Source organism: Protopterus annectens, chromosome 16.part0, assembly GCF_019279795.1.
Source record: "Protopterus annectens isolate FY-2018-M chromosome 16.part0, PAN1.0, whole genome shotgun sequence".
In the NCBI taxonomy this organism is placed as follows: domain Eukaryota; kingdom Metazoa; phylum Chordata; order Ceratodontiformes; family Protopteridae; genus Protopterus; species Protopterus annectens.
Window position 1 is genome coordinate 129,595,553 of NC_056750.1, and position 22,071 is coordinate 129,617,623.

The following is a 22,071-nucleotide window of genomic DNA, read 5'->3' on the forward strand; positions in this document are numbered from 1 at the left end:
CCTCATTGCCCCCTATTGGCCCCACCAGTCTGGTTCTCCTTCCTTTGGCCTCATCTGGTCCATTGCCCATGGACCTTGGAACCATTCCCAGGACTTCTCTCTCACCCACAAGGACTGTTTTATCCCAACCTGCACAGTCTCAAGCTCATAGCTTGGTATCTTCACTTCCAATGATTGTCAGGCAAACTGACTTATCCTCCTCTGTCCGTGAAATCCTCCTGGCTTCTCACAAACCTTCCACTAGGAAAATCTATAACAGCAAATGAACAAGGTTTTCTCTTTGGGCCAAAGAACAAAACATTGATGCCTTCTCATCACCTATCCACAAGATTTTAGAATACCTCACTACCTTATTACATGCAGGAACCTCAGCATCCACCATTACGGTACACCCAACAGCTACTGCTAACTTTCATAAAGGGATTAATGACTCTTCCATTATGTCCAATCAACTCTGAAAGGCGTTCATGAAAGGTGTCATACGTATCAAACCACCTTTTAAACCTCCTTCAGAACATTGGGATTTAACTCTAGTCCTACAAACCCCGACTGGTTCACCCTTCGAGCTTTCAGACTTATGTGACATTACATTCTTATCTTGGAAGACTCTTCTCTTAGTTGCCCTCACTTCAGCCAGGACAGTGTCTGAATTGCAGGCCTTGAGTGTCAAAAAAACATACTTGATTTTCCACAAGGAAAGGGTCTCACTCCATACTAATCCGTCTTTCCTACCCAAGGTTATCTCAGAGTCTTCTATTAACCAGTCCATTGATTTACCTGTATTTTCCCTACTATTCTAATGAAGGGGAATATTTGCTAAATACACTAGATGTGCATAGACAACTCTGTTTTTATTTGGACAGAACAGAACCATTCAGAAAATCTGATCAGCTGTTTGTTACCTTCTCAGGTTCCAGACTGGGCAAAGCAGTAACCAAAGTGACTCTGTCTAAATGGCTTAGGGATGCTATCACTTTCACCCATCTACAAAACCAAGTATCCCTGCCTGCAAAAGTCAAGGCTCATTCCACTAGATCAATAGCAACTTTGGTGGCTTTTCATTCTAGAGTTTCTATGGACAATATTTGTGCAGCAGCCACTTGGGCTAGACCACATACATTTATCACTCATTACAAATTGGATATGGCCTCCAGCGGAAGAGCATCCTTTGGTTTGATGGTACTCAAGAATATACTTCCATAGGGCCATCCAGGAAGCAAGTAGCAGGGGATTCTGTCCTAACCGTATGGAATGAATGAAGATTTACAACATCGGATAAAGAAGTTATGTCTTACCATAACGTTCCATCTGTGTTGTAGATCTTCATTCATTCCTTACATCCTACCCTCCTTCCCCCTACCTGGACTCCTGGTGGACTGTGGGGTCCCGTTATATGTTAGGGCATCTGAAGAGACAGGGCCTCCAGTTTGTATACCTGTCCTTTCTTCCTTTTTAACACCTTTGTGCAGGGTGTCAAACTCAATCTGAAGAGACTGGAAGAGGGGCACTATGGGTAGGATTTAGCTCGAGAGTTTTTTTGGCTGGAGCGGGCCTTGTCGGTTCCGAGGACGGAACTGAAGTCCTAATCGTAAGGAATGAATGAAGATCTAATACACAGATGGAACATTATTGTAAGACATAACTTCTTTTACTTTTCTTAAATAATATCTTTGTATAACGGCCCCATAATGTCCTTCCATGGCTGGTAAAATCCTGGTGCCTTTTTTTTGATGTACTGCACATGCGTACGGGACTTGTGTTCACACATCTACCCAGTACTTCAGTACTTTGGAAAGGAAACAATGAAGAAAAGAAGGTCTCCATTGCTCCATTTTTGTTTTCTTTTTTTTTTTATTAAAAAAAAAATGTTTCGGACAGTTTAGGGGTAGGAGAGAGAAAGAATGGAGGAAATATAAAGAAAATCAGGTACGTGTCTTTAGTTTTAAATAATGTACCTAGTTTTCCTAGTATTTTCTCAATGCTGCCTGTCTCTCTCATATATCTGGAGCCCGAACTGCAGATTTTTTTTTTTTTTTATTCTTGTTTAAAAAAATAAATAAATAAAACTTACAGAATGTACCAACGGAAAAAAAAATCTGGGTGACCGGATCTTTTTTCGTTGGTATATTTTTAGATTTGCAACGAACATGTTCAAGTTATTGCAACTTTCTACATTAATACTAATAGCATTTACAAAGGGACTTCCCCTTATAATGTTTTGTTTTCTTCCTAATGCTGGAGGTAAACTAATAGCTGTTTTCTGTAGTTATCTGATATACCCCATTTAGTTTGTGAGCAGTGTTACTTCTGTGATGGAATACTTCCTGCCAGCAATTTTCAATGTCCTCATCATATAAAGTACTGTTATTATATTTTATATTTTTATGGATTTGCCCTTGGATAAAACTAAGTATGTTTGTGACTTATCCGTTGACTAAGGATATGATTAAATATGCTTGTACTTACACAAACGGACAAATACATGATTAAAACAGGGTTGTACTTACACACACGGGTTTGACAGTAGTGGCTGCAGCCATGCATTTACATTATGCTAAATAACTACAAATTACAACAGACTTAGCGAAGAAATTAGGTTTTGAAAATTCCGGATCTATGCACAGACAGACCATGGAAGTAAAACTGGCAAACCAACATAATGGCCATCTTCTGTGTTAAGCACCCCAAAAATTCATGCAGCTCGAGCGTTGCCCGCCACCCCTCCCCAACCTCCATGCCAAGTGACAAAGTGTATAAGGGCCCACCCTCTGCCCAGTCCCCAAAACTCCCATTCTTAGTGTGCCTTGCCACATAGACGTATTGCTGCTTCCGTTGCCTAGTCTCACTAAATTTGCTGGGAGAGGCAAAAATCTGGGAAAACTCATTGGAAGAAACAAAAAATTCTGCAATCTGCTATACTGCACTAAACGACTACATACCTGTCAAGCGGAGCCACGTCCCGTTTCCTCGGACGAAGCCCCGGGAGCCCAGAAACCAAATGGCACAGAAGTACTTAGCCTCGTCTTCCTTAGTGGCATTGCGGATGGTCAGGAAGTAGCTGTTCCTACGCTTCCAGTCGTCCCGGGAAGGCACGAAACGGTCTGCTTCAATATGATCTCCGTAAGTAATTCTGAGATCTTTGTTTAAGAAAACGACATACTGCAGCATCTTCCCCGGTTCTACCTGTCGGTACCAACCCACGTTGTTCGCCTCGTTGTCATCATGCTGAGGGCAGGAGAGAGTCACCGAGGCTCCCGGCGCCACCGTTACAGCAGGTGGACTCTGTGTCAACGTAAGGACAGCACAGGTAGCTAGAACAAGAATATGAAAAACATATATAAGTAGACGTATACATTCCTAGTATCTTTACTAATTCATACAGTAAAAAACGTAAGAAAAATGGTAAAAACAAGGAAAGTATTCAATTGAGAATTCTAAATAAGTAGTAAAGCGGTTACTTAATGTGTTTAATTTCACCCGTCAGTTTAATGCAGACCGTAGTCAAAGTTATGAAAAGGTTAACACATTTCTGCTTAAAATGTAATAAAACTACTTACATGAAAAGCATGTAATAAACAGGAGTCCCAACAAAAAAGACATTTTGCATATAACTGTCAACCCTTTAAGTACGTTGCACCTCACGGTCGGGCTGCCGCCAGATCTTGGACGGAATAGTTTGCACCAAGTAGCTTTGGGTGGGTCATGAAGCGTCCAGTAAACATTAGAGGGCAAGCTCAAGGGGAGCCATAACCCTCCCACCTACACTCGTTGTCACCACAGCTCTCAACTGACCAGATTTCTGCCTCATATTTTTGGTATGTTATAAAATGTGTGCTTTTCTGGCAAATCACTTTTTGTTTTCTTGAACGGTATGGTTTAGCCAGAAATTTGTATTTTGTACTCAAGCTGCCCCCACCAGGTATCTCTTATTTGAAACGTTTATTCTGCCCTGAAAACCCGTGGCAAAGCTAGCCACCCGGCGATGTAAACTATGGCGCTAGATGATTATAACTGTTGAAGTAACACCCCGACCCCATGTGCAAAAATGGGAAAAAAGGTTGTGGATGGATGGATTCTGTTGTGAAAACATACCACTCAAGCATATCTCTCGATGAGGAACAACTCTTATTCAAAGTTTTTAAGTCAACGTTCGTCGATGGTTCCACATCCAAAGGGTGTGTAACACATTAATTACTAAGAACTTTTTAACTGATATCCATGTTAAAGAATACTGAGTCATATTAATACATCAAAAGAGTGTTTTGTAGGTATAAAATAAGACATTCTTAGCGTCCTGGGAGGTTCCCAGTTGAACGTATTTCTTCCACATTAGGAGAAGCACTGTTTCACATTTTGAAAATATAAAGCCCTAAGCTATGCCTAAACATGTTACTCATGTACCCTTCAGAAAGAGGCACACTATTGTCCACCATTGATACTTGTAACTGCTTCTATGGCTATGTAGCTGTAAGGTAAGGTACGCATGTTTTGTACAGGAGATGCTAAATGTTGAGTTACAAACATTCTGTTCACTGTGAATTATGACAGAGAAGCGGAGGAAATATATATTCATTTATGTAAACTGAGTATACCTGGCTACAACCTTGTAGTATTCGGGCTGGTAATGTTGTTATTGTACTGTAGGGGCGCTGTGGGGAATTCAACATGTAATGTTGGTTCTGTATTCTCTGGTAACTTGTTGTTTCCGGTGTATGTATGACTTGCAGAAGTGAGCATGTAGCATGGGTGCGCACCTGGAGGCTCTTAATAAAGAAAGGCCTTACAACTCCAGAAACCGTGTGGTCTCCTTATTTCCCAGGATATAACATATTGGCGACGAGGATGGGATGCCTCGAGTCCTCTGAGTGAAAAACGGTGGGGTGCAGTTAATGTCGGACGACGAAGAGACTGGGCCTGCCGGAGTGATGTCTGGTTCCATGTTGGGGTCACTGGTTGCATACGACTGTCAGACACAGACCTGGGAGGAGTAGTGTGAAGTGTTGGAACATTTTTTTGAAGCAAACCAGATAATGGATGCGGGCCGGAAGCGAGCCATATTGCTGAGTTCGGTGGGCAGCAAAACGTACAGTCTGATGAGGAACTCATTCAGTCCTGATAAACCTTGGGACATATCGTTCACGGAGTTGACGAGCTTGCTTCAGTCACATTATAACCCGAAGCCGAGTGCAATAGTCCAGAGGTTCAAGTTAAATTCAAGGACTAGAATGGCCAATGAAACGGTAACAGAGTATGTCGCAGTGCTGAGGGAACTGGCGCAACATTGTAATTATGGGGACAGACTGACAGAAATGCTACGAGATAGGCTCGTATGTGGCATTGCAGATGACCGCATACAACGCAGATTGTTAGCGGAGCCTGAGTTGTCGTTTGAAAAGGCCTTGAAGTTGGCACAGGCTATAGAGACAGCGAATAAGGACATTCGTGATTTACAACCAAGAACCATTGAAGGGGTGGGGAGCAGGAGTGCTACCCCTCTGCCAGTGCATAAAGTGGTCATGGAGCATAAATCACAAGGGAAGTCTGGTCAGTATGTTTGTTACCGGTGTGGTGGTGAACATCTGTCACGGAACTGTCGTTTTTTAAACGAAAAATGTCATGCTTGCGGGAAAAAGGGCCATGTGAAGAAAATGTGCCGCTCAACGCCCTCTCGGGACCAGCCGAGAAAGGGGGAGGAAAAGAGCAGTATAAGGGACAGAAAGGGAAACCGAAAAATAAAACGGCAGTATGCACACCACATGCGTGAAGGTACAGATCAACAAACCAGGGAAGAAGAGGAAGTGTTTACTATGTTTAACATGAAAGAGGCAAGGTGGGAAAGAGTTGATCCCATTACAACCCAGTTGGACTTAAATGGTAAAATGGTGCAGTTTGAAGTGGATACGGGGTGTAGTGTGACAGTTCTGTCAAAGGCTGAGTATGGGAAGTTATGGCCCAGAGAAGCTCAGGAGCTGCAGGACTGTTCAGTGACTTTGAGAACATATACCGGTGAAACAGTTCCCACACTGGGGATGGCGAAAGTGACTGTGAAATATAAAGACAAAGTCAAACAGTTGCCAGTCATGGTGGTAGCAGGTAAGGGACCAAACCTGTTAGGCCGGGCGTGGTTAAAGGAGCTGGACATGGGCTGTCTTCAGCTCCATAAAGTAGAACAGCATGGGCTGACCTTGCAAGGTGTGCTGGAGAACCATGAAGAAGTGTTCAAAGAGGAACTGGGGACCTGGAGGGGTCCACCAGCAAAAATACACGTTAAAGAAAACGTAACGCCAAGATTTTACAAACCCCGACCTGTACCATACGCAATGAAGAAGAAAGTTGAGACTGAGTTGGAGCGACTCACTAAGCAAGGTATAATTGAACCAGTAAAGTTTTCAGAATGGGCCGCACCAATTGTTCCCGTATTAAAGCCAGATGGTACTGTACGCATATGTGGTGACTACAAGTTAACAGTGAACCAAGTCTCGAAGCTGGAGCAGTATCCCTTGCCAAAGGTGGAGGATGTATTTGAAAAGTTGTCGGGAGGTGAAAGGTTTAGTAAACTGGACCTCAGTCAGGCATATCAACAAGTAGTGCTGGAAGAAGGGTCAAAGTCATATGTCACCCTTAACACACACCAAGGTTTGTTCCAAGTAAATCGTTTACCCTTTGGTGTTTCCTCTAGTCCAGCTATTTTCCAGAGAATAATGGAGGGACTGGTGGCAGGAATTCCGAAGGTGGCTGTGTATTTAGACGACATCCTGTTGACGGGTAGGAACATTCGAGAGCATCTGGAGACGCTGAACGAGGTGTTGAGACGACTGCGAGAGGCAGGTCTGAGGGTGAAGCGGAGTAAATGTGCTTTCATGGAAAAGGAAACAGAGTTCCTGGGTTACAAGGTGGATGCATTGGGCCTACACCCCCTGCCAAACAAGGTAAAAGCCATCCAACAGGCGCCAGCACCCACAAATGTTACAGAGCTGAAAGCCTATTTAGGCTTACTCAACTATTATAACAGGTTCCTGCCAAATCTGTCAATGCTGTTAGCTCCTTTACATAAGCTATTAAGGAAGGAGACCCTGTGGTCGTGGCAAGAGGAACAGGACAGAGCGTTTGAACAGTCAAAGGAACTCATGCAGTCTTCAGAGGTTTTGGTGCACTACGATAGTCACAAGGACTTAATTTTGTCATGTGATGCCTCACCTTATGGGTTAGGGGCTGTGTTGGCACACCGGATGCCAGATGGACAAGAAAGACCCATTGGGTTCATGTCACGAACTTTAACACCAGCGGAGTCAAACTATTCCCAGCTAGATAAAGAGGGTTTGGCTGTAATGTTTGGAATTAAGCGGTTTCACAAATACCTCTATGGCAGGAAGTTTACTATTTGCACCGATCATAAGCCTTTGTTGTCACTGTTCAACGAGATGAAAGCAGTGCCGCAGATGGTTTCTCCCCGCATTCAGAGATGGGCTGTAACATTGAGAGCTTATGAATACGAGATTGTTTATAAGCCCGGGAAACACCATAGTAATGCGGACGCGGTGAGCCGTCTGCTGCTACCGGGGCATCTCACGGAAGAGGAAACGGAGGACCGAGTTTTGGTGATGGAGGACATCACGTTGGTGTCTGCCAGGGAACTGAGTGAATGGACACGCAAAGTCCCGGTGCTAGCTAGAGTGTTTCATCCAGAAAACTGATCCAGTTTTTCGGCCTTATGAGGTGAGGAAAACAGAGCTGAGTGTGCAAGCTGGATGCGTATTGTGGGGGGCACGAGTGATAATTCCGGCCCCAGGAAGACGTGCACTTTTACAGCAGTTGCACCAAGGTCATGTGGGCATCACCCGAATGAAGGCCTTAGCACGAAGTTATTTCTGGTGGCCCAACCACGATATTGAAGTCGCTGTGAATGAGTGTAACACATGTCAACAACATCGCAACTTACCTGTGGCGGTGCCACTACACCCATGGGAGTGGCCGAGTAGACCTTGGCAGAGACTTCATATAGATTATGCCGGGCCTTTTATGGGGGCAATGTTTTTGATAATCATGGATGCTCATTCTAAATGGATGGATGCCTATCCAGTCAAAACCCCCACTTCCACCATTACCATTGAATGCTTAAGGAAGAGTTTCAGTAGCCAAGGACTACCAGAGACTATTGTATCGGATAATGCTTCATGTTTCACGAGTGAAGAGTTCAAGGGTTTTCTGGAAAAAAATGGCATCGTACATGTTACCTCAGCACCATACCATGCAGCTTCAAATGGCTGTGCTGAAAGGGCTGTCCAGACTTTTAAAGCAATGATGAAAAAGTCCGGAGAAGGAAGTATGGCAGCAAAAGTGTCAAGGGTGTTATTCAACTACCGTATTACCCCCCAGTCTACCACGGGTTTGTCACCTGCCGAGATGTTGCAAGGACGGAGATTAAGATCCACATTGGATCTGGTGCATCCAAACATCCGAGCTAAGGTAGAGAGGACCCAGTGGAGGCAAAAAGAATATCATGATCGACGACGGAGAGAGAGAAGTTTTCTGGAGGGAGATGCAGTGATGACGCGAAACTTCAGTTATGGACCTAAGTGGATTCCAGGGTTCATTGTCAAGAGTACAGGTCCATTATCGTACCAGGTGAGGTTGAATGGAGATTTCGTGGTGAGGAGACATGTAGACCAGATTCTGCAGAGCGAACAGAAGAAGGACTCCATGGAACTGCAAGCCCCGGAAATACTGTTAATTTCGGAACAAGGGCTCGCAGCGGCAGGAGGATTGCCAACCGTGGGGGCCAAGGGAGACCACCGGGACTCGGAAGGAGAGGTTCCCGAGGATCCAACCATTCCAGGGATGGACACACCAGTACCAGAGGTGGTAACTGTGACACCGGAGTCACCTAGGGTGGTACCATTGCACCGTTCTAAGCGTGCGCTGGTTAAACCTAGTTACTTGAAGGACTATCAGTGTTAAAAAGTGCATGTATAGATTACAAGAACAACCTAGCTCGATTGTATGGTAACCATTTAATAACTAGCCAGTTATTTAGAAATTAAGTGACTAGATGGATTGCTTTTGACTTGCTCCCTCGTTTTTCTTAGGTAAGGGGATTGTGTCCTAGCTTAAGAGGGGAGGAATGCAGTATTCGGGCTGGTAATGTTGTTATTGTACTGTAGGGGCACTGTGGGGAATTCAACATGTAATGTTGGTTCTGTATTCTCTGGTAACTTGTTGTTTCCGGTGTATGTATGACTTGCAGAAGTTGTGAGCATGTAGCATGGGTGCGCACCTGGAGGCTCTTAATAAAGAAAGGCCTTACAACTCCAGAAACCGTGTGGTCTCCTTATTTCCCAGTATATAACAAACCTCAACTTAAAAACACATTATGAATTATTGTTTGTCAAATCTTTTATAAAATGCTTTGGTAATTACAAGCTGTTTAGGGATGTGATATTTACTAAACTAACAAAACATTTAATGAAGGCATAACAGTTATATACATAGATTGCAAGAATCCCAGCAAACCTCCAGAAATGAATGTTAGCATCCAAGCTGAGCGCGTATAACATCCACAGGTTTTGTCTGTTTCTTATTTCACTAGTTAAAGAAAAGAAAAAGTATATAGGGGTACAATTCTAGCAGATTGAGTGTGCCTGGGGCCCGGTCTGTTTTCATGTACTAATGAATGAATAAAGAGCTGAAGTATATGCTATTGAAACAAGTAATCATGGTGAAGTGATTAAGAAATGTATAAAACAAGCACCTGCACATCCATCACACTCATGTTACCATAAATTCCAAGACATGCCAGAAGACATGAAAAAACTTATGATGTTAGAGGTTGCTGCAGTCATTATAAATCTGTATGTGTAACAGGCTCTAATACAAACTGCTGCTGCTGCTACCAGACCTTTTCTTAGAAAGTGTTGAGTGTTCAGACCACATCTGATCTGCATAACAGAAATAATAGAGAACTACATGATGGACAAGGATACTGTAGAACAAATAGTGAACATCTGCTGTCTTCACGTGAGGCCCCATGGGAATTGTGGAGAACTCATTCCACTGGAAACTAAGGAAGTATAGCAGTATGTGTGCTAGCTACAGGGGCTTTTCAGAGACCCTCAGGGAGCACAGTGGGGTTTTTATAGGCCTCTGCCTCAAGAATATTCCACTAGCTCCTTAATACAGTGTCACAACATGTGGGGGACCATATCTGGTTCCCACATACCCAGAGGAAAGAACTGCCACCATGCAAAATATCTGTGCAATAGCATGTTTTCCTGAGGTTCTAGGGACCATAGACTGCACCCACACTGAAATAGAAATAAATGCTCCATATGGTGAACTGGGAAGGAGATACAGAATAGGCTATTGCTCCATCAATTCTCAGATGTCGATAGTGCAATGGGTATTATCTGTAATGTGATTGCAGGTCACCCTGGTAGTTTCTGTCACTCCCACATATGGAACACCTGTGACCTGGAGCTAAGTTTTTCAGAGGGCAACTTTCCACAAGGACATCTAGTGGAGGATGCAGGATATGCACTAGAACCTTGGCTCATGACTCCCATGAGAAACTCACACAACCCCAAAAAGTAAGGTTGCAACAATGCACATGCGCACACAATAAATATCACAGAGCATGTATGTGGCCTGCTCAAATCAAGTTTCTAACATCTACATACATTTGGAGTTGCCTTGCAGTATGAACCTGCCACCTCTGCCAACATACTGATTGCCTGTGCCAACTTGCATAACATCATACTCAGGAAACAATTGCAGCAGGCTGCCCCAAGACAGGGAAAATAGTTCCCAGCACCACTGTAGGGGCAGCAGACACAGATGAGGGGGTCAGATGAGGAACCTACAGATGGTGACAATCATGGCAGATGTAGATGTGCACAATATGTTATGGCACTGGCAAAGAAGCAGTGAATAATGCACATACTCTCCAGTTATTAAAAAAAGAAAGGGAACTAAGCACATAGAAACCAGTGATGCATGCAAACTTACCAGTCTTTGCTTTCCCACATACTGGCTCACTATTGTGAGCATATGACCTAGGCAATTCCAGACTACAACATTATCACATTATCATCAGCAGTAACAAAGGTGAGTGATGAACAGATAAATGCTTACCTTATGTTTATGTACTGCACTTCAGTTAAAGCAAACTATTGATCAGCTATGCAAGAATCTCATCAGTAATCTATATGAATGATATGTGCAACATATACAGACCAAACTAACTATGAAGCTTTTAAATGGAACAAAATTATTTTCTTGCATATGTTTACAGCCTGTGCATCAAGCCAAAGCAGACTCACCTCAAACAAACCTAAAGGATGCAGGGCAATATCATCATCATCTGCATAGGTAAGTGATCAGGCATAGTTACAGAATCCCACAACTATTAAAGAAAAGATAAGTAGTTAAAACACAGATGAAGAGTCACAATCTAACACTAGAAAGAAAAATATGTGCTCAATATGCTTACTACTGTGCATCAGACATAAGTAACCCAAGTCAAGGACTCCAGCAGGAGTCAAGGCAATCTCAGCATCATCTGTACAAGGGGTTAAGCAAGCAATAATACATAAGTAATAATATACTAATAATACTGTACCACCATTACTGCTTCCTACAGCACTGCAACTAATAACACTGTTGAACCTAAGCAGACTAAAACTTACTGAAATTTAGTACTTATCTTAATGAAAACAAGCATGTTTATTGATGAAAACAAGCATTTTACTAAGCAGTCATTAGCTGCCCACTCTGTGCATCAGATAGGCACACCTGAGTCACAGAATTGTGTAAAGGGCAGGGCACAGTCATCTTCCCCTTCACAGTGTGGGGGGAGATTGTAGGAAGAGAAGCTTGACACAAAAGGAGGTGTGTGTGTGTGTATGTGTGTGTGTGTGTGTGTGTGTGTGTGTGTGTGTGTATGTGTGTGTACATGTATGTGTGTGTGTTTGTGCGTGTGTGTGTGTGTGTGTGTGTGTGTGCACGTGTGTGTGAGAGATGAGGGTCAGAGAAATTATGTACTATTACAGCTATACCTCCAGATGTAAAGAAGCCAATTTTGAAAAGTATTGGGTATATGTGTGAAGTGGCATGAGCAACATGAGGTGTACTGTGTGATGTCTGCAGGACCACAGCCAAAGCAGTTGTGCTAGCACTATACCCTAGTATCCTGAACTGGTGTAAGCCATGCGTGGTAGAGGATCCATTTAATCGTTGCTGCCCCTAACCATGTGAACTACCTCTGCAAGGAGTTGCACTGCCACTTCCATGACCCTGGCTAGAAGTCTGGTTGCTACTTGAATGTAAATGATGTCTGCTAGATAAGCTGTCATTATGACCATGTTCATGACCACATTTGAGTGTGGACATTTCCACCACTGGTGGAGCAGTGGAAGTAATACCACTACAGGAGCGAGATCTGCCACAACCACAATGGCTAGCATCTGGTGATGTACCAGCTTTTTGGCTTCATGGACGCTGATTTGTGCCCAGCAGATATTCCATAGCAGACACTGTACAGTCCAGTGAGTCATTTATCTGATATCTGATGCAAGCATTTACACACACATGATTCATGCAGTCTTGTACATCAGAATGCATGACATGCAGTACTTTTATCTCTTACGAGACCCTGGTAAAATTTGCTTGTGCCTTCATGACAGCTCTGCATGTACATTGGCCAGCAGATACTGACACACCAACATCAGGGGGAAGGAAGTAAACATGTCTTCCCTGGGCACATGTACTGACACCCCTGTGTGGTACTGTACCCTCAAAAAGGCTAAAGGGAGAGTCCACCATCTCTGCAACTGGAGTAACTACACTACTCTGACCAACTGTGTTCCCATCAACCTGTCCACTCTGAGATTATTCTGTGCCTTAGGTATGCATAGGGGCACTGTGTCCATTATTTGGGGAGAGGATGTGGGATCCATATCCTCTGTGTCAGACATACCGCCTGCAACCACAGAATGTGCATGTTCAACACTGCCATCTTTGTCAGAGGCTACCAATCTTCCAACATCAGGCAGTAGGTGTTCCTCAGTGGTGGTGCCAACCTCACTTGTGAGCATGCCAGGAAAACAGAAGAAATAAAAACAAATGATCACAATATATATGCTTCCTAAACCAGAGTAAAGCAAAAGGAGATGCGAATGACCTTCTTAGCAAAACATGTGTGTGTGTGTGTGTGTGTGTGTGTGTGTGTGTGTGTGTGTGTGTGTGTGTGTGTGTGTTATGTGTGTGTGTTTGTGTGTGTGTGTATGTTTATGCCCATACCATGTGCAGGTGTTTGTTGAACCTTAATGCCAGATGTCCTTAGATACTCACGCTTACATATGGTAGAGTTGTAATGAGCATAAAACATAAGACACCCTAACATAAAAAAACTTAAAACTACAAATTATTAATCTGAGAATTGAAGTTTGAATGAAACGTATGTCTTCTGTTTAGTTTAGCTGCCATTTCCCTGTAGTGAAGTAAAAAATAAATGGATAAAACTCAACAGGGGTGGGAGGATTACAAGCTGAAGTAATACTGAGCAGAAAAAAACTCCTATACAGGCATTGCCATTTAAAACATCAGTAACATATCTGTACATGCTTTGCAATGATCTTATTCAATCCCCCATGGCAACAACAATTACAGAATGGAATAAAAATGATTTCAGGGATATAGAACAGCATTTAAGTAGAAAACATTTTCTTAATGTAACAATAACCTGCACATGCTTCACAAGTCAGATGTCAATATCCTCAGAATGCTGCCAGAAACCCGCAAAATGGAAGTAAAGGAACAGTCCAGTAACAACTGTTATGTTTGTGAGAATCACAAATTTGCAAAGTTAGCACTCGTTCCAAATAAAAACATTCTAAATATAAAATTGTAAGCAGTAGTTGTATAAAACATAAAGCAAGCATGTACTTTTGGTATATATAGAGTATGCATACTCATTTGTGATAGGGGCAAGCAATTATGGAATAATGTCCACAGAATTGATTAAATGATTTCAAAATCAGAGCTGTTATGAAATGTCTGTGAGTCATACCTGAGGCATACTTACCCTGTGCGTTACTGAGGCATTGTCGTCTCTCCTGATGCACCTCCCTATTCCTTTCTATCTCTGCAGAAGCTATACAAAACACAAAAAAATAATGAACACATTTTTCTGTTGGCAAGCCATGGTATTGTATTGGCTGATACACCCTTTAGTAAAATTTTATTTATTTATTGATTGATTTTTGTTGACTGAGATGTCTGACTGGGATAGATACCCTTTTTCATTAAAGGCCTGGGGAGAAGAGTTCCAATATTGAATATATATATATATATATATCTATGTAATATATATATATATATATATATATATATATATATATATATATATATATATATATATATTAAGGTCTACTTTTATTAGACGAAGTTACATTATTTCGACTAACGAAAGTACAACTTGACTTCTGCAAAAGTGCACTTCAATGAAAGTGCAGTTTCGCAAAAGCTGACTCACCGAATCAGCAAAATAAATACAGAAAAAACAAAAAACATTGTTTGCAGGGAGGCAAGCCCCCCTGCACCCCACACACCTCTGCTGCTTAAATATACTAACTCCGAGATCACACTACAGTGGGAAAAGGGATATATTTCCATATCCATACTGTACCGTGCTTCGGTGACTCAGCTTTCGCGAAAGTGCACTTTCACAGAAGTGGGGTCGTACTTTTCTTGTTCGAAATAATGTAATTTCAAACAAAAAAGTAGACCTATATATATATATATATATATATATATATATATATATATATATATATATATACATATATACACATACATATATATATATGCATAGACAATATAGAGAATATTTTCATCTTCCACAAAATATGTCACTTTTCTTTTGTAAGAAGATAATGTGCCACCTGTAAGTCATATCAAATATATACAGTATAGACATACATAAAACAAAGTCTAACTCTGCTAAATGTAATGCATTCATGGCACAAAGGGATCACAATGGAGTAATGCAATCAAAAAGAATTAACACAGTTTGTCTTGAGGCATTTTTACTTTCACATGCTTCACTATCATAATTTCTGCAACGATCAAATTCAGCAAGACTGGTACTGTGACTGGACGCATGACAGCTGTGTAATAGCATGGGTATATTGCTGTATAAATGTAAGTGTCTAAAGTACAAACATGAGTACATGAGCTTCACTTTCTATACATTGCTTTTTCAATATTCTAGTGGCAAATTTTTTAATCATGCCAGTTTTTCATGATAATGCCATTCGTGCACGGTTCAAACTAGAGAGGGTGGCATATTTGTGAAATTGGGGATCCTTACTGTCATTTTACTTGTATATGGCTGCAAAGTTGAGAAATCATCATACTAATCCGTGATGTTTGTTTCTTTTGGCTTTGTGATGCCCCAGCTCTGGTCCAGTAATTAAGGAGCCTCAATCGTCACCAATTGCAACAGTAAGGGATGTACAGAATGGGAGGATGACAAGTGCATACACAGTAAAGTGCAATTTCCCTTAAGAGCACACAGAGACCACAGTCAGTCTAGGGCTGGTTTCTCCTTCTTTCTCCAGCTCTGCAATAAGACTCCCCACCAGCACAGCTATATGGTTAAGATCTCAGCTGAGTGGCCAAGCTAAGATCTCCAGCACCCTCTCTGTCCAGCCAGTGCTTTGTGTCCCTGCCGAGGTAGCTGATGCACACCCACTTTGAGATTTAATTTATATACAAACACATGCTCACAAACACACTTCTGGGAAAGGTTGGCACAAGCTTACTAGCTATGCCCCTTCTTCCCAGACGATACTGTACTTCCAGCAGCCACCAGCCAATGCTTTATCAGCTACTTAAGGCCCTTAACAAGGGGTGTCCAATTCTGTGTAATGTTGCTATTATCCAGATGGTAGTCTGAACAAGAGCAAGGCTATTTAAGAGTGGCCTGTACAGTGTCACAAAATATATATCAAGCACTCTAAGAGATTAAATGTGTCTCACATATATCAGCCACAAAGATAAGTTTAAATATATTTAATAATAAATAATAAAAGAACAAGACAATACTCAGTAAATCAGTTACATCATAGTTCAGAATCACATGAAATAGTTAAAACAACATTGTAGGACAGTCTTAAATAAATAAATAAAACATCTAAGCTATACCTTACTATATTCCTATCTGAATCTAAAAGAGTTACTATGCCCTAAAACTTGCTTACAGCAAGGCAAGGGCAGAAGGTGGTGATGAGTAAATGTTTCCAGATCAAAGACAAGATACAAAATGCACAGTCTCTCTCTGAGAGAGTTCTTAAATTAATATCAAATATTACTGCTGGGTTAGCTTGGATGACATTACTTTTTGTCACCTGACTTTTAGTTCCCAAGGTAACCCCCTTTGTCAGAAACTAACAGAATTTAGCAGCTCTCTGTGAAAATACATAGCCTTCAGATGTTTGCACCTGCTTCTTCTTCTTTCGGCTTTTTCCCAGTTAGGGGTCACCACAACAGATCACCTGTCCGCTCATGATTGCCAGTGGAGTTTTTACCATGTCAAGTTGCCAGCATGGCACCCAACCTTCCACATAAGGCACACACATGCACACACTCATGCCTAGGGCCAATTTAGAGTGTCCAATCCACCTACAGCATGTCTTTGGAATGTGGGAGGAAGCCGGAGCACCCGGAGGAAACCCACGCGACCACAGGGAGGACATGCAGACTCCGCATAGAAGGAACCCCACCCAAGGATCGAACCAGATAACCTCTTGCTGTGAGGCAGCAATGCTAACTGCTGCACCACCATGGCCGCTCAGATGTTTGCACTTGGTAGAGGACATAAAACAACACAACACTTACAAACCAACACTGAGAGTCCCCTAGTGTAGGCATCATGTGTCCTGTTAACTGAAACTGAAAGATAACTTTTATAGCACAATCATAAAGCAATTTAATTTCAACTTGTTTTCTTGAAGTTTTGCAAGCTAACCTTTTATGTCCCAGTTGCCACTGTTAAAAATATATACAATTACACAATTGCAATAGTTTATCAACATTTCTGTTGTAAGCCAGCAGGGCATGCTGTGGTTACATTTTAGCTCAGTACTTTATAATTTACACACACACTTCTGTATGAATCATATTCATATTCACAAATGACATAGAATTATTTACAAAATTCCAAATAGCTAGGCTGGCAGTATTTGCTTTTGTGACACTTCTCCCCTCCCCCGAAACCTCAATCTAGTTTTTCAAGTGACCCTTAAAAAACGCTGCTTGAGAGGGATGACTATCTGGGAATACATTACCCCATTCCCTGTCTTCAGATTCCAGATGCGTTGGCATTGCTAACCCCACTGTGATGCTGCACTATCATATCATATGCCTGCATCCCTAGGCTCCATTTTAGTAACTTGGCATTTTGCTGGCTGGCTTGATGCAGCCATGTTAAGGGATTGTGGTCTGTAACTACAATGAATTTCCTTTCATACAGATAAGGCAGAAGTTTCTGCAGTGCCACACTATAGCTAGACATTCCTTTTCTACAGCTGCATTGCATTCCTCCCTGGTTTGGAGCCTACAACTGAAATATACCACGGGTGCTCTTTTCCCTCTGAGGAAACCTGGCTGAGTACAGCCCCCACCCCATGGTTTGAAGCATCCACCTGCACAACAAATTATTTGCTGTAATCTGGACTGGCTAACACAGTGGGTCCTCCCAAGGCTCTGTTAAGCTTTTGGAATGCCTGCTCATGGTGGGGTCCACGCTACCTTATCTGGCCTGTTTTTCCTTGTCAGGTCTGTGAGGGGAGCAGCTATGGTACTATAATTGGGGACAAACATTCTGTAGTACCCTGCTGTCCCTAATAATGCTCTCACCTCCTTTTTGGTAACAGGGACAGGCCATGCCTAAATGCCTTCCAGTTTGGCAGGTTCTGGCCTGATCTTACAACTCCCCACTCTATGTCCAGGTAGAAGACCTCTGCCATACCCACCTAACACTTACTGGGCTTAATGGTCAGCGTTGCCCTCTGTAGCCTGCCCAGCACCTCCCTGACATGCTGAAGGTGCTCTTGCCAGGAATGGCTGTAGATGGCAATATCTTCTATGTAAGTAAGGGAAAAATCTCCTGCTGCTAGGATATGATCAACCAGCCTCTGGAAAGTTGCTGGGACATTTTTCATCCCAAAGGGCATCTTCGTGAACTCATACAAGCCAAAAGGCATCACAAAGGGTGACCTCTCTCTAGCACTGGGAGTCCAGGGCACCTGCCAGTAACCATTGGTAAGATCAATAGTGGTAAGATGCTTAGCCCCACCCAGCTTCTCTACGGCTTCATCTGTCCTAGGCATGGGGTAAGCATCTGACTCTCTGTGGCTATTTAATTTCCTGTAGTCCACACAGAACCTGGTGCTGCCATCCTTCTTTGGTACCAGCACCAATGGGGAGGCCCAGGGACTGCTGGACTCCTGAATTACCCCTAGTTCCAAAATTTCCTATATCTCCTCCCTCAGAGTCTGTTTGACTCTCTCAAGCACCCTATAAGGGGCATGCCTAATAGGGCTTTGAGCTACTGTATCCACATGGTGCTGCACCATATGGGTGCACCCTGGATTCCCAGTGAACATGTCCCCAAACTCCTGTAACACTGCTCGGATTTCTTGATCTTGGGTAGGGGATATCTGCTGGGACACTGCTACCCCCCTTCACTGAGGTGTCAGTCCAAGCCTCACTGAGGAGATTAGTTACCAGATCCCCTTTAGACTCCTCCTGTCATCCACTGCAAATACTTAGCACAAGGGCCTCCCTGTAATGGTAAGGTTTCATCATGTTAACATGGTACAATTTGTGCCCCTGCCTCCTGTCTAGCATTTCTACCATATAGCTAACATCATTGACCCTCATTACCACTTTGTAGGGTCCCTCCCAGGCTGGGTGCAGCTTGTTGTGTCTGACAGGAATGAGAACCATAGCCTGCTGCCCTACAGCATACTCTCTAGCTCAAGCATTCCTATCATACCAGATATTTTTCTGCTGTTGAGCTTCTGCCATGTTCTCCTGGGCCAAGCCCATGAGCTTCCTGAGCCTTGTCCTGAAGTTTAGGACATATGCCACAACAGACTCATTGTGGGGTTCACACTCACCCTCCAACTCATCTTGAAAAATCTAGAGGTCCCCTTACCCTATGCCCATACAGCAACTCAAAGCCTTACCCTGTGCCCATACAGCAACTCAGAGGGTGAAAAACCTGTGGATTCCTGGGCACCTCTTTATAAGCAAACAACAGATGGGGCAAATATTTGTCCCACTCCCTCTTAAACTGCTCTGCAAATGCCTGTAGCATCATCTTGAGTGTAGAGTTTAACCTCTCAACAAGATCTTTAGTCTGGGGATGGTAAGGGGTGGTCTTCAGGTGCTTCACCCCACAGTACTTCCACAGACAAGCCAGCAGATCTGACATGAAATTGACACCTCTGTCAGTCAGTATTTCTTTTGGGAAACCTACTCTGCTGAAAATCTCTAACAAAGCATTTGCCAGCTTTTCTGCCTCAGTGGAAGACAATGCCACTGCCTCATGGTATCTTGTAGCATAATCTACTACCAGTAGGATATACATCTTCTCTGTGGAACTTGGGGTACTTACAGACCCCACAATATCCATAGCTACCCTCTGATATGGCTCCTCAATCACAGGCAAAGGCATCAAAGGAGCTTTGACCTTGTCTCCTGCCTTGCCTACATTTTGCCCCTGCTCAAAGGTCCTGCAGTACCCTGTTACATATCTGGAAATTCCAGGCCAATAAAATTTCTGTATAATACATCTCTTTGTATATTGTATGCCCATATGACCTTTAAAGGGAATATCATGTGCTATGGTTATAAGCGTCAGATGGTAGGCTCTGGGCACTACCAACTGCAGTATTTTGGAATGGGGTCCCTCCTAAAGCTCTGACTGGAGTAGACTGCCCAAGCAAGTAGTGGTCCTGTTTAACCATTGCAGGCTTCACAATGGTTAGGTCAGAGGCTGTGTCTCACTTAGCAGTGGCCTCTCTTCCATCTGGTAAGATAAGGTATAACCTCTTGTGGTAGTTTGGTACCCTTGTTGTCTTGAGACAACTTACTGCTGCCATTTTGTCATTCCCACTTATTGGCTGCCCCACCTTTTGTTCACCACCTTGCCTCTGTGGACATCTATATGCTGCATACTCCCACTGGTTACATTTAAAACATTTAACTTTTGGTCCTGGACATGAACCTGGACTAGTGGCTTCCCCTGCTACCGATGGACAATGTTGGGGCAGTCTAGGCTGCCCACCATGGATTCCTTTAGACCCATGAGCAGCACTGGCTGTCCCTTTCCTGTCCTGCAATGCCCTGCTTGCTATGTATAGGTCTCCCTTCTTCCCCAACTCATCTGCAGTATTGCATTGTTTATCATCTAACCAGATTCCCATGTCCTCAGGCAAAATACTAAGGGCTTGTTCCCTCAACAAAAGGTCTTCCAGCCCTTCAAAAGTGGTGATCTGACATCCACTCACCCACCTATGAAAATAATTGCTTAGTTCAGCAGCACATTCACACACATTTTTATCTGCCTTGCGTCTGTGCTCAGAAAACTTTTTCCTATAAGCTTCAGGTGTTAATTTAAAGCATTCTAAAAGACAATTCTTCACCATATTATAATTTAAGCAATCAGTATCATAAAATTTAGAAATAGCAGTTACAGCTTTACCATGGAGTAAGGGGCCAGGAACTATACCCAGAACCCATGGTCAACATTATACTGTTTACATACCTTTACAAACATATGAATGAAGCTATCAAAATTATTCCTCTCTGTAATTTGTTGTTTCTGGCATTTGGCTACGCCCTTTCCAATTACCTCCATGACCCTAGTGAAGAGTCGGCATTTCCTTTTCATGTTGCCTCTGCCTCTCATTCTCCTCAGCCTCCAGATGTCGCAGTTTCTCATTTTCCTTAGCCTCCAGACATAACAATTTCTCATTTTCCTCAGCCTCCAGACATCTCCAGTCTCTCTGGAGGCATGAGTTCGAATCCCACCACTGCCTCCAATTAATATGTGATGCCCCAGCATTGGCTCAGTAATCAAGGAGCCTGAATCCTCACCACTAACAACAGTGGGGGATGTACATAATGGGAGGATGACAAGTACACACATAGTAAAGTGCAACTTCCCTTAAGAGAACACAGAGATCACAGTCAGTCTAGGGCTGGTTTCCTTCTCTTTCTGCAGATCCCTAATAAGACTCCCCCTGGCACAGCTGTACGGTTGAGATCTCAGCAGACTGGCCAACCTAAGACCTCCATCACACTCTCTGTCCAGCCAGTTCATTGTGTCCCTGCCCATGCAGCAGACACACACACACACACACACACACACACACACACACACACACACACACACACACACATGAGCACACACGCGCACACACGCGCACACACACACACACACACACACACACACACACACACACACACACATACACACACACACACACACACACACACACACACTGAGATTTGATTTATGCACAAACACATGCACATACCCCCCCGACCCAGACACACTCCTGGGAAAGGTTGGCACAGGCTTACTAGCTATGCCCCCTTCTGCCCAGACTATGAGGTAGTTTCAGCTGCCTCCAGCCAACTCTTTATCAGCTACTTAAGGCCTTTAACAAAGGGTGTCCAATCCTACTGTGTAATGTTACTATTATACAAATGGTAGTCTAACCAAGAACAAGGCTATTTAAGAGTGGCCTGTACAGTGTCACCAAGTACATATGCAAGTACCCTAAGAGCTTAAATATGTCTCACAGATATCAGCCACAAAGATAGGATTAAATATATTTAATAATAAATAATAAAAGAACACGACAATGCTCAGTAAGTAATCAGTTATATCAGAGTTCAAAATTACAGGAAGTATTTAAAACAACATTGCAGGACAGTCTCAAATAAATAAAGAAAACATCTAAGCTATACTTTACTATATTCCTATCCAAATCTAAAAGA

General features: G+C 42.9%; 1 protein-coding gene across 3 annotated transcripts in view; it reads right to left on the reverse strand.

Moving 5' to 3' along the window:
- The window catches only part of LOC122790885 (immunoglobulin lambda-1 light chain-like), a 1,657,182-nt gene that overhangs the window by 1,207,322 nt on the left and 427,789 nt on the right, over window positions 1-22,071 (reverse strand). Inside the window, exons 1-2 of one of the 3 annotated variants that reach the window (XM_044058555.1) lie at window positions 3,558-3,737; window positions 2,940-3,311 (exon numbers count right to left, since the gene is read on the reverse strand). The exons of 1 other annotated variant lie outside the window; for it this stretch is intronic. In XM_044058555.1, the coding sequence (XP_043914490.1) occupies window positions 2,940-3,311; window positions 3,558-3,600 (415 nt within the window). In that variant the 5' untranslated portion in view covers window positions 3,601-3,737. Of the gene's footprint in view, window positions 1-2,939; window positions 3,312-3,557; window positions 3,739-22,071 lie in introns of those variants that run through there. One more of the 3 variants, XM_044058557.1, reaches the window with a different exon arrangement.